The 12483-nt window shown below is 42.5% G+C and overlaps 1 protein-coding gene across 5 annotated transcripts in view; it reads right to left on the reverse strand.

Moving 5' to 3' along the window:
• The window catches only part of PH4alphaEFB (prolyl 4-hydroxylase subunit alpha-1), a 151772-nt gene that overhangs the window by 22502 nt on the left and 116787 nt on the right, over positions 1-12483 (reverse strand). For all 5 annotated transcript variants that reach the window (XM_012363821.2, XM_067351086.1, XM_012363819.2 and 2 more), the window contains one exon: positions 111-307. In XM_012363821.2, coding sequence (XP_012219244.1) covers positions 111-295 — 185 coding nt within the window. In that variant the 5' untranslated portion in view covers positions 296-307. The remainder of the gene's footprint in view (positions 1-110; positions 308-12483) is intronic.

Here is a 12483-nt window from a genome sequence, read left to right on the forward strand (position 1 = left end):
GGAGGAAGGGTAAGTCCTAACCCTCGTCTCTGCGAGGGTAAGGATAATCCGAGATGTGCGCGCCCCGAATTGGTTGCGCTGCGGCGATGACTTGTATACGATGCTCTTACCTTCGCAGAGTCGCCAATCGTTGCTCCTGTGCCGTGATGTACCCGTTTAGCGTGTCAATCAGCACGGCTTCCGTTTCCAGCAGCTCCTCCATATCCGCCAAAGCGGTGTAAAGTTCTGCCGCGGCATCGTGTGCCGTCACCGACAGCAAAATCGTTACGACGGTTAACAGAGCCGCTTTCCTCATCTCCGACCGGTGCTGCAACCAAATGGAGATCATTTATAAACATTACGTGTATATTCATAAATAATGCTCGTATTATTCGTTTATAAATTTCGTTTACGTGGTTGCGTCACGTCAATTGGGTATAAATCGTAGATTCTATATGACAGAATTTGCAATGGTAAAGCATTTGATATTTTGCTGCTAAAATGACGTTGATTAATAAATGATAAAGATAAATGTGTGATAAACTCAACATCCGATTTTAGGAAAATGGATTCTTTTTAATATCACGTTCGATTTATATCTATATTTCAGCGCTCCTGTTTTTGCGCTCGTGCGCTCCAACGAATTAAAAATTATTCCAGATATATATGTATATTTTGTATATATCATTCGAATAATAATTTATACCTCAGTCGTTGCTCGTTTCGTTGCTGAAATTTCGTCTCAACTCGGTGTACTAGACTGAATTGCGCTTTGCAAACACACACTGACTCTCGATCCCATCCCACGGGATCCCATTGTTCCCCGCAAAAGAGCGACGCGGGACCGGAGGCGCGTACTTTGGCAGACGCCGAAATTTTCCCACGAAAAGCGGAAAGCTCTCGTCGCTCCTCTGTCGAAAACCGCGAACGGGGAGATGATAATGTGTCACCATCAATGCGGATTCACGGACGCGCGTGTTTGTGTTGCGAAAAGTTGCGGCCAGCGCGGAGGATTCAAGTTTACTCATCGTACAACTTACACCTGTCGGATCGACGATTTATTCCATCATCCACCGGCAGGGGCTCGTAAACTTTTCCCACCTTTTCCGTCCGCTATTCCCTCAAGCCACGACGGCGCCCGATCGCCCACCGCTCTCTCCCGCTACCCCCATCGCGACATCCACATGTGTGTAGCTTTTGCTACTCGTCCCACTTTGCGACCGCGCTCGAGAGCCGTCCTCGTGACGAGAGGGTTTCACAGAGAGCGAGGCGTGTCAATAACCCAGTGTGTTGCGATATTCCACGCTCGTCCTCCATAGTGCGCGAAGAGATTACGCGTTTAAAGGGGGAGGAGGGGGGGGGGGGGGGGGGGGGGGGATCGCGACACCACTTTCGAAACATTCGTAAATGCCACGTTGGTGTTAAGCTGTCGCCGATAGCGTACTTCTGTCGGAGCGGATAATAAATGACCCCAGATTCATGCACCGTATCTTAATCTCAAGTTTATGATGTGGATCATCATAGAACGGAGAAAACGCAACAAAAAGATTAATGTTGACGCCAGCAGCATTCCGTCGACGTCGACGGTAATTTTTCCAGATATTTTATTATCCTCTTTTTAATACATTATTTTTCCAGAGATAAGTCCTAAATAAAGCTGCACGAATAAATTATTAGTTTAGGCTGATGCACCACAAAGCCTATAAATAATTTCCGAAATTGCGTATGAGATTCTCACAAAGTAAATTCATTACTAATGTAATAATTACTAACTAATTATATTAATAGCAAATAGTTAATCAATTATTGAAAATTTCAACTACCACGATCATAATTAATCGTTGTAAATGGAATCCGCTGGAAATGTTCTCGCTGCGAGGACAGCGCTATATTACGAGCGAGGAGGAAAATGTACAACTTTTCGCGACGCGAAATAATTCTTTCCGCGAACAGGTGAGAGAAATGTGGTGGCCAAGTGACAGCGATCCCCGCTACTTTTCCGCCGCCAGCTTTTTTCGTCCATTCTTCCACCCTCCGCTAATTACGCGTACCGTAAATTGGCTCATCCCCTCTTAACCCCACTTTCATTCCTTCGTCTCGTGTAATCGAGCTTGAAACCACCTTTGAGGTAAATTCAACGTGACCACGTCGGTCACGTGTACGCGCTATAAAAGGCACGCGTTGTTACGTACTCGGTGACACAAAGACTCCCCCTCCTTTCGATCCGGACGAATTTTCTTCACAGATTTTCGCCGCCTTTTACGTTCTATTAACACTTTCAGTTACTCGGTCCCGTCGTTTTTCTTCATTCCTTCGGTTTTGCTTTGCACTTTTTGTCAGCTCCTCGGGATAACGCTCTTTGCACCGGCGGATTAAAGTATACTTGGAGAGTACGAGCTTCATCTCAAAGCTTCCTATCTCTTTTTCTTACTAAAAATTAAAAAATTAAAAAAGGACGTTCAATATTGTTATTCCTAAAATCTTAATTAAGTGAGACAAAATCGAAGAAATCGAGTTCTGAATTTTTGGAACAATTTTGCTTTGAGAAAATCCATCGATTGCTAATGAGAATATTAAAATTATGAAAATTCAATCCTTTTTTAGGCAATACAGTTTTCATCCACTGCTGTGCAAAGTTTATCCATTTTATCTCACTAAATTCCATTTTATGACACGCTATGTACTTATAAACTGCGCGAAGAAGTAGATGTCTTTATTACGATATTATATGGCTACTTCTCTATCCGTCATAAAAGATTACAGCGCTCTGTAAATCGCCGTCCAAGTTATCCAATCAGATCAAAGTTTTCTAACCAGGGGATAAAAGTAAGCAGGACAAATTTATAGAATTATTGAAAGATTTCTCGAAAACATCCACGTTACTTCGCTCTGTCCCGCTGAACAAAAAACACATACGGATGACGACATAACATAAGCGACGTCGCATTTTTTCCCTCTTTTCTCTCTGTAATAACTTTTTTTTTCACGTTGCGCCGTAGCTCCTCTTAAAACTTAAGCCCGACCTCGTGGTAACTCGTTCTATGAGAAAGCTTTTTCTTTCGGGAAAACGCTTAATTAATGCCGATCCTTCGGCGAGATTATGCGAGATTCCGCTCGAATTTCCAGCAGAGAACGAGAAATTCACAAAAATTACTTCCACTTCCGCTGGCCGCACATCCTGGTCCGCGAGGATTTCACGCTAATTAGTAATTACCCACTCATGGCCTCGTGCGCGATGCAGGTGATACAATTTGCCAGCGCGTCTCTTTGTTCGGATTCTTGTTCATCGACCGAGCGTATATGTTATTACATATTATTCGTCGACAATGTATTTGTTTCGACATTAATCAGCGAATGTCGCAGCGCGGAACACGTGGACTGCTCATAATTAAAATGAGAAACTAGAGATTTGTTCCGATCGCAGTTTTTATAACAGATACTTTGATCATCTCGGCTTGGATTTTTCAGCCCAGTTATCGCGGTATCGTATTTGATTGGCGCGACGCGTGTTATTCGTGGTCTCCGGCGAGGCGACCGTGAAAATGTCGCTAATAAGAAGACCACGGTAGTCGGATTGCACGAGCAAAAAGACGGCGCGGCGGCTTTGAAAGCGCGTTGCAGCTTCAAAATGGTAATTTCACGGCTTCGCGAGCATTTCGCCCGCGGCCAATTTAATTCCGGACGGATGATCGCGCCGTCTCGCTCATACTGTCCCTTTATTTTTCTCCGTCTGCCTTTACTCATCCAGACCGGGATGTCATCCGATTCCGCTCGTTCGAACTCGTTATATATCCCGGGCGCGACCTTGCGACTTCCATCCGCTCGCTCTCCTTTTTCGTCGAAGGGTCGCCCGGTTCGAAAAAGCCTCTGCACGATCGACTCTTCCCCCTCCCCCCTTTTATTTTTTTCTCGCGCCCCGATGGCGCTTTCTCTCCCCTCGAATTATTTCGATGGAAATTGCTTCTCGTTAGTATCGATCCGCGTTTATAGCATACGAAACTTTCCAATCGTCATTAACTGAGGCGATCAAGCGTCATCCTCAATCAATACTCAACTGATCCTGCAGTCTATTATTAAGTCTCCGGAATACCGGAATACCATTACTGCGCGAGCATTTGTAGAAAAGTATGGCCATTCAGAAGTGTTATTCGAAAAAAAAGCTTCCAACATTAAAGGAAAGTTATTTAAATATTACAAGGATCATCCATCGCGAAATACATTATTTACGCGAAACGAACAAAGTTATGCCTATCTAAATTACTTCCATCGTCCCATCATTTTGTCCTCAGTCAAATGAATTTAATACCAAAGGGCTCTTATTATTCCGATCCCGTCAAGATTCTCACGATCCGGAATTCCGATGAGAAATTTTCACCGATTAAGTTCATCGATTCCATACCTCATTGAATTTACTCGTGACAACTGGATTGGGCAAATGAGTAGAAGGCAGATTGTCCGGCAGATTTTACAATCTTTTATGCTATTCTGAGCAAATTAAGGTGCGAGAGAAACTCTGAGGAATATTATTATTAATAATCTAACAAGATCTTGTAAGATTTCTTATTCCAAAGATGTCTAAATGTTGAGATGTTTAATTTAATACGTGATATTTAAAGGCAATTATAGGTAAGTCTATCAAATGTTAATAAAGTTTTGAATCTCTTCAAATGCTCCGTAAAACAAAAGAAAATTTCCAAGTATATTGTAAGTATTTGCTCATCTTTTTATAATCGTTTAGAATTGTTTCAATCGTTCAATTTATTTAAATATCTTCGCCTGAATACAGCTACATAAAACTTTACTAAAATCAAATCAACGAGATTTTGCCAAAAGCCATCCTGATAACCAGGACAACATATCTCGTGAAATTTCGAAACTCGAAACCATTGCGCTTCAATGCGTCGCGGGGTCATTTACAAGTGCCGCGCTGAGATGAGAAGCGAACTTGGCACGCGGGGCATATCCTTCGGTAATTAAACTTAAACTTCTTGGGAAGCGATATTGTGTAGGTATATACAAGCTACCGGCGTATCCCAGAATATTCCGTGAGCGAGTTCGGGGGTTGAGAGAGGTTGATTTTCTCGATAAATAGGCAAATGCGGCGGGTATCATAAGAGAGAGAGAGAGAGAGAGAGAGAGAGAGAGAGAGAGAGAGAGAGAGAGAGAGAGAGAGAGAAAGAGAGAGACGTTGACTGGTTTCAGAAAGAACTCGTTAAACGTATCAGGTTATCTCTACTGTGCGTACTCTAAATATAAGACGAAAAGTTTCGCGGTTTTTTTCTAATTCGCTCTTAAGTATAATTAACTTTCTTTCTAGAAATTTTCAGAGAAAGTGTTTTCTTTAATTTTAATTTCATTTCAATTTACAGTAAATTTGATTTCTTAATGCTAATTTTAATTTGATTCCATTAATTAAATGTGGCATTTTCCACACCTTTCCTTAATAATATTGCCTAGTCTGCTTATTACGCATTAGGAAATTCTATTTTTGCACATATTACAGATTGCAATTACGAATATTGGTGATTTCCAATTTTCATAATTTAATCGTTTCATATCCGATCAGGCTGACATCGTCGAGATGTATCTGCGAAAATTGCATGGCGCAATCATTCGGCATGCCTTTTCTGCGTATAGTGCGTAACTGTCGTTCGAGTGTAAACTGGCTGTTTACACGAGTCTGCGAACTAGCAAACGCTAAATTATTCGCAGCGATGCCAGTTTTCCCACCGTAACCGACTCGAACCTGCTGTCAGATATTTCCGCGTGAAATTCTTTTTGCTCGTTATCGATGGCAGAAAGTTCGGCCGTTTAAGAGGATTCGCGAATTTCGCTCCATTTAATGAAGGTAATCAGAACGTGTTATTCGAATAAATTGATAGGAAACGCTGGCTAGTAATAAAACAATCGAGGTATACAAAAAATTAAAGTAAATTAAGTTAAAAATACAAAATAACACTAAATACAACTAAATAAAATAATAAATTGAAATTGAAGTATTACATATTGAATAAATACAAGTGTATATTAAATAAAATATAAATGTAAATCGAATATAAAATTAAAAATAATTATTTCATCGTATTTAAATTAATATTTTACTTTATATATTAATTATTAATTGAAATTAATAATTATTTATAACAATTAACATCATTAGTACAGAGAATATTTAATTTATGAAATTTAATTCTACTTAAATGGCGAAAAAGCCAAGTTATTGAAATAACGAATCGAGCGAATAGCACGGGAAAAGCACGGGAAAAGCACGGATAGAAGAAACAAGACTAGAGTCGATGGACTGCCGTTCCCGTGTTATATATATGTTCCTTCGTCTCTATCTCGTGAGCTTTCACCGTTTGTTTCGCCCTGAAGGGAGGGCTAGGACGTGTGTATATGTGTGCGAGCACAGTCGGGGTCGGAAAAACGTTGAGATCAGTTTCCAAGCCGGCCCTTTTTTTCTTCCCATCTCTATCGACACCCGTGAGCCCGTCCGACCCAGCGGCGAAATGCGGAACGTCCACCAGGGATGGGCTTATCGAAAACGCCTGGCAACGTTCTCCATTTTATTTCGCGGCGGGGTTCTCGTTCTCGGATTTTTATCGCCTACCGTTCGCGTAGTACGCGTGTCGTTTCTCTCGCATGTTTCGCATTTCTACGACGCGGAGATTCTGTAACACACACATATACATGCGAGTGGTATTTCTCCTCGTTTTTCCTCGCCACTTTTGCACACATAAATATTAGAGGACGTCCGATAAGGAGATGAATACTGGTTATTATCAGCGTGAGCATATGACTAGAAAAGTAGTAACGGGAAGCAATATGAATACTTTTCAAAAGCGTGCAATCGGATCTATTCTGAACTTTCCATTACAGACATTTGTCGCGGAAAATGCACGGGAAGAGTTAATGATTATTCGATAAAGTTAACACAAAAGTGACAAGTCTGCGGACACTTGGCGACTGTTTTGCGCGATGTGAAATTCGCGATGGGACAATCTTGCCACGACGACTAAAACGCGAACTAAAGTTACCTTTCGTGTGATTCGGATCGCTAGAGCGCAGCGGGTTCTAATTTTGATTCTATTTAATTTCTGCAACTTACTCACAGCGGTGTGACACCAAGTTCGTAACTCGTCGACAAGCGGAGTTCGCGACTCGATTTACTCCCTCTCCCGTCGTTAAAGCCCGTCGTATGGTTGTCGACCTTTTATAAGATTGCACAACAATATTCATTATTTCTAACTCTCTGCATCGCCGCGGAAGCATTAATTATCTCTAATTTACGTCGTCGCGATACGACGCGGAGTTCGATTCGAAAGGAGAAAAAACTGTTTGCAGTGTGTAGAGAGCCGCGGAAAAAAATGTACAAGTATAATTGGCCGTCGTTGTTTCTCCCAGCTTTCTCGCATTCTTTTTGTCTCACGTTGTCGCTCCTTTCGTTCTTTAAATTAAAGAGAACGCGCACGTGAGGTAGTGCAAAGGCGTGCTTCAACGTACTTCCATAAAAGTAATTGATTTCATCAGTTTTTGCGGTGTTTTGTTGCATGCTTTTGTCCCGTCGACTCTGTTACCGCTCTTATGTCTAACTGCACTCTTTAAATTAAAGGGGATGTGCGCTGAATGCGTGTCACCTTTCTTGCCGGCCGGCCTTCTTTCTCCTCTTTTCAATTAAATCACGTAATAGGGGTTTGCTGGCGCGAACGGGTAATTTAAAAACAAATTACCTCCCGATTACGTGGAAATATTAAATAAAATACCTTATACCGTATAATTGCGTAATGTACAATATTAATAATAGTAATGCTCGTACATTTATCCAGAACGGAACAAAATTGTATTTTCGCAAATCGCGGAAAAAAAATACACACATGAAATATAATTGCATAATATATATATAGAGATATATATATATAATTAAAAATATCACGCAGAGTAGCTCAGAATGAAACTGTGCTGCCGTAATTCGCGAAATTTGGGAAACGCGTTACTTATTAACGTCATCGTTGATTATTATTGTATAGAATTAAATCAAGTATCATGTGTGCGCGCGAAACGTATTAAATATATTACATAATTATTACAAAGTAAAATAATATTAATGCTCGTATATCTGTGCAGAGAGCTGCGTAAAAGAGCGCGCGCTGCCGTAATCCGTGAGATTTGAAGTAGCGCGTAAATCCTGCAAGGCGAAAGCGCCGCATACGCATACGTATACGTAGCTTCACCGAAATTTCGCAGCGCGCAGACTTCCGCCCGGCGGAAATGCTCGATGCATCGGCTTCATTCCGGATTCATTCGGAAAATGAATTTTAGATTACAGCGCGAGCTGCATATCCGCGGTTGCACCTGTGCTCTCCGAAGCTCGCGGCGGAAACCGCGCCGCTCGTAATTCGCAGCACGCGGGCCCGCCCGATGCTCATACGCGTTTAAATAAATAAGCAAATAAATGAACAAACAAAGCCCGAGAATTGCAAGTTGCCGCGCTTGCTCTGGCAAACGCGCGACCGCGCGCCGCGCGTTATTATTGCACTTAACCTGCTAATGTATCACGGTGTGCGCTCGGACGGTATATAAAAATGCAATAAACTATAGTTTATCGATGATATCAAATATTTTAGGTAGTTGTTTCGCGGAGCGCGACGCACGAGGCGGCTGACTCCACGTTAACAAGATAAATAAACTGTATATTTCATCGATGAAATCAGATATTTCATGTGCTCGTTTCACGGAGCGCGACGCGCGACGCGAGTATAGCTCAACGTTAATAAGATGAGTTATATTTGATAATTACACGAAGGAAATGCATTATGAATTTGATACCAATGCGCCACTCTTTGTTTCGAGTTACGGATCGCAATGGAGCTTAATTAGCCGTTTACAGTTGGGTAATGCATGTCGACGACTGCGTCATCGAGTGGCACGGTAAATAATTAGCGGACGATCTCATGCGCGAGTTTGCCTGGTACACCTACGGCGTCGTTTATAAACGCGCGCTCCCGCCCGTCTCCGCCCGGTGGTTTATTATGTCCTTCCTTTGTACCATTATGCTTCGCCGCCGCCCATTTGTCTCTACGCTCTCGTATTATATTATGCGTGCCGCGTAATGCGGCGCATCGCGCAGAGACCAAGCTGTCTCTATATTATACGTTTATCACAGGAATAAACCCGCGGCGGCGCGCGGCGTTGATTTAACGTGCGAAACTTTTAATATAAATGTGAAATAAATGTGAAACCGAGAAAACGCGCGCTCGCGAGCCGTCTCTCTGTCGCGCCGCGCCGTCTCCTCTTCCTTTTATTTCCGGTCGCCCGACATTAATTAACATCCACTTTTCAACATCCGCTCTTTGCATTTTTATGATTGGGCAATGGGATGGATGTGTGTGTGTGTGTGTGTTATGTAAATTCAATTCACGAAATGCTTATATTTTACGACTCTCGACTCACGGGAATAGGAATGATGCTAATAGCGATGGCATTATGCGTTTCCCAGCGCTTTATTACGACCGCGCCACCGTGACATTTGATGCGAAATTTTTTCTCCTTAATATCAGTCAAACACGCGCTATTGTCGAAACAAAATCTCATTAGATATATGCAAAATTATTGGTACATGGCTCTAATTAAAATATTACACAATGTAAGGCATCAATACCGAGGCGCTTTTATTCGCAACTTATTTATATGAAAGCCTTTTCGAGAGCGGCATCTTTAAGCGCCCAGGATCTTACACGATATTCTAATTAACGGCGCACCGTCGTTAATTAAGACGCGTTCTACGAATATTTTTTCACGCACGAACCGTCGCCGATCGAAATTATGCGCAAGACATGCGCAAGACCGAGTTAAATGCACCGTGCAAGCACGCGACGTCGAACTTATACAAAAGCGTCATAATGTCGCTACGGATCGGTTGCCGTCGTCGACGGCCGCAACGACGGCTCCGGTCCACTTGCTGAAATTGCAATCATCGTCATCATCAGCGGGCGGTGGCGGAACGGCGACCGCCAACGCGAAAATCGGAAACGTTCCACGTTCCAGGAGGAAATGCTAATTCCACGATTTGTAGCGCGGCGAAATCACCGATGCGCGACACGCACCATAATTATCGTTTCTGTGAACGTGCAACGGCGGAATGTGCACCGGAAGGTTCGCGGTGTATGTCACCGGCGAACGGTCGTGTGCGCACCTCCTCCGGCCAAAAACAAGCCGATACGGTGGCAAGCTGCGCGCCAGCTGCATAATACACACAGGATTCTTGTAACATTAACCGTTTCGATGGCAAACGGTGTCAAGCCAAACGGCCACGGGCAGATAAACTTTGGAATATTATTGCGGATAGTTGTAACTATGACAAAACAATTTTCAATTTTATCCTCTCGTCATTTCTCATTTCGTGAATGTCGATTGTTAAATCAAAATATTACCGTTATCGTTTACGCGTTGAATTAATTTTCAGACTATCAATATCCATAAATTCTTATGGAGATGTGCAAAAATATGTTTATAGTGAATGTTTGAAAAATACTTGTACGATGTAGAATATTTCAATAAAAATATTTCGGACCGTGTGTCAAAAGATTGAGAAGCTAAAGGGAGCATAGGCTGCGTCGGGTGTTGGATGTGGGAGAAAAGTAGCTTATCCGAGTTTACCACAAGCTGAGTCTACACGATGGGAGGATTATTTTTGGACATTCTATCGTGCCTCCATAAGCTCTCGCGAGTACAGTTAAGTGAGCGAAGCGCAAGCAGAAGGAACGCGCGGCCCGATATTGGAGTTACTTTTTCTTAGTGTGTTCCGCTCACGGAGCATTAACCCTAAGAAATTCCCGACGCACTTTGGAATGCCTCCGACGCGGCTTATTAAATTTCCGAACTACTTTTATACGTGCACTCTGCGTCCGCTTATCATTTATCGTTTACCGTGCAATTTTTTCCTTCAGGACTCGAGCGAGCGATGTAGTCTCAAGTATCCTATAAAGACCGTGGAGAATTCAATTAATCGAGGGAACAATATGTACAGCGCGTTCGATATGTAAGGATATAGACTTGTGAAAAATAGATTCAACACTTTATCTACAGGAAGATGGAGAGCGCGCCGTGTGCCGCGTCGATTCTGCATTTCGTTCCAAAGTTTCCGAATACAAGATTGCATCTCGCGAGTCTCGCGTATTGAATATCTGTTTCCCGTGTGCTCGTTTATGCTTTCTTCCTCGCGCCGGGCGTTAATGTCAAGCGGGGAAGTCGAATAAAAATCGACGACAAGAAACGACGGAAGAAATGAGAGGAGCACAAACAGCTGGAAGCTGCGAGGGAAAATATTGGAGCAAAATGAGGGAAAATATAAAGCCGTTGGCGAAAAGCTTTAAACGTGCGCGGGAGCACATCGTACACCTCCGTCGTACGCTCGTAATCGCCTCCGTGAGGAAGCGTTCGTTTCCGGTTTACGAGCCCGCGGCGCCTTTCCTCTTATTTCCACAAGTTTTTCGCGCCTTTACCTGTCGCCCGACCGACGACAGACGGGGAATGATAAAAGCGTTCGGCGACGTGGAAATGAACGGGAGGGAAAGCGCGCGCGCGAAAAAGCGCCGAGAATTATTGCCAGTCGCACACGTACCGTCCAGGTCGCTCCGAGCAGTTCAGACAAACGGAATTAATACGCGTGCAATATTTAAATGTACAAGTGACTGCGATATGATGACAATTTTCCCAGCATCACTGCTCTCTCTCTCTCTCTCTCTCCCGAAGATTTTCCGCGGATGATTAAAAATAAGAAAATTTCAAATTCATATTTTCCGTTATGCAAATCTGTCCCTCTAGCAGGTTATTTCTTTGAGACATAGAACGTCGAGAAATCTGAGCCTTCTTTTCAGAAATGAAATACACCAAGTATTCCAAAAAATCTGATTACAATTTTAATGATGAAATCTGCGATAAATTAAAAGCTTGGTATAGTATTGAGATAAAAAAAAAGGAAAAAAAAAGAAAAAAGAAAACAAGCAAGAACGGAAATGACTTTTCTTTATAAAAGTCAAGTTAATTTAAAATGAAGAAAATCATAAAGTTTCCCCGTAACTAATTAAAATTTCTTGATTTCGCCAGCGAAAGAACGATTACCCGAGTGTTCCCCGGTTGCAGAGGTGCGAAAAATCTAATAAAACGTGCGTCAAAGAAAATGCGTTTAAAAATTTTAAACACGAGACGATTTCGCGCGCTAATAAATGAGGCTGGCGTTTGTTCCGGTATTCGCGAGTAAATCCGCATCGGACTTGTGCAGATGGGTTTTTGGCACAGACCAAAAAAATATTTGCGCGTTACATGTTTCATTCATCGCACGAGAATGCTTTCGCTCTGCTGTGTAAAATCGATATTTACACACGCATGTGATAAAAATGTAAAATTGCAATGCAAAAGTAAACAATTTATCCTCACGGAGTCTCATAAATCAATGAAATGACATGCATGTTTCATATCACAACTGTAGGTTACATGGTTCTCTCG

The sequence above is a fragment of the Linepithema humile genome, chromosome 3 (genome assembly GCF_040581485.1).
Source record: "Linepithema humile isolate Giens D197 chromosome 3, Lhum_UNIL_v1.0, whole genome shotgun sequence".
NCBI lineage: Eukaryota > Metazoa > Arthropoda > Insecta > Hymenoptera > Formicidae > Linepithema > Linepithema humile.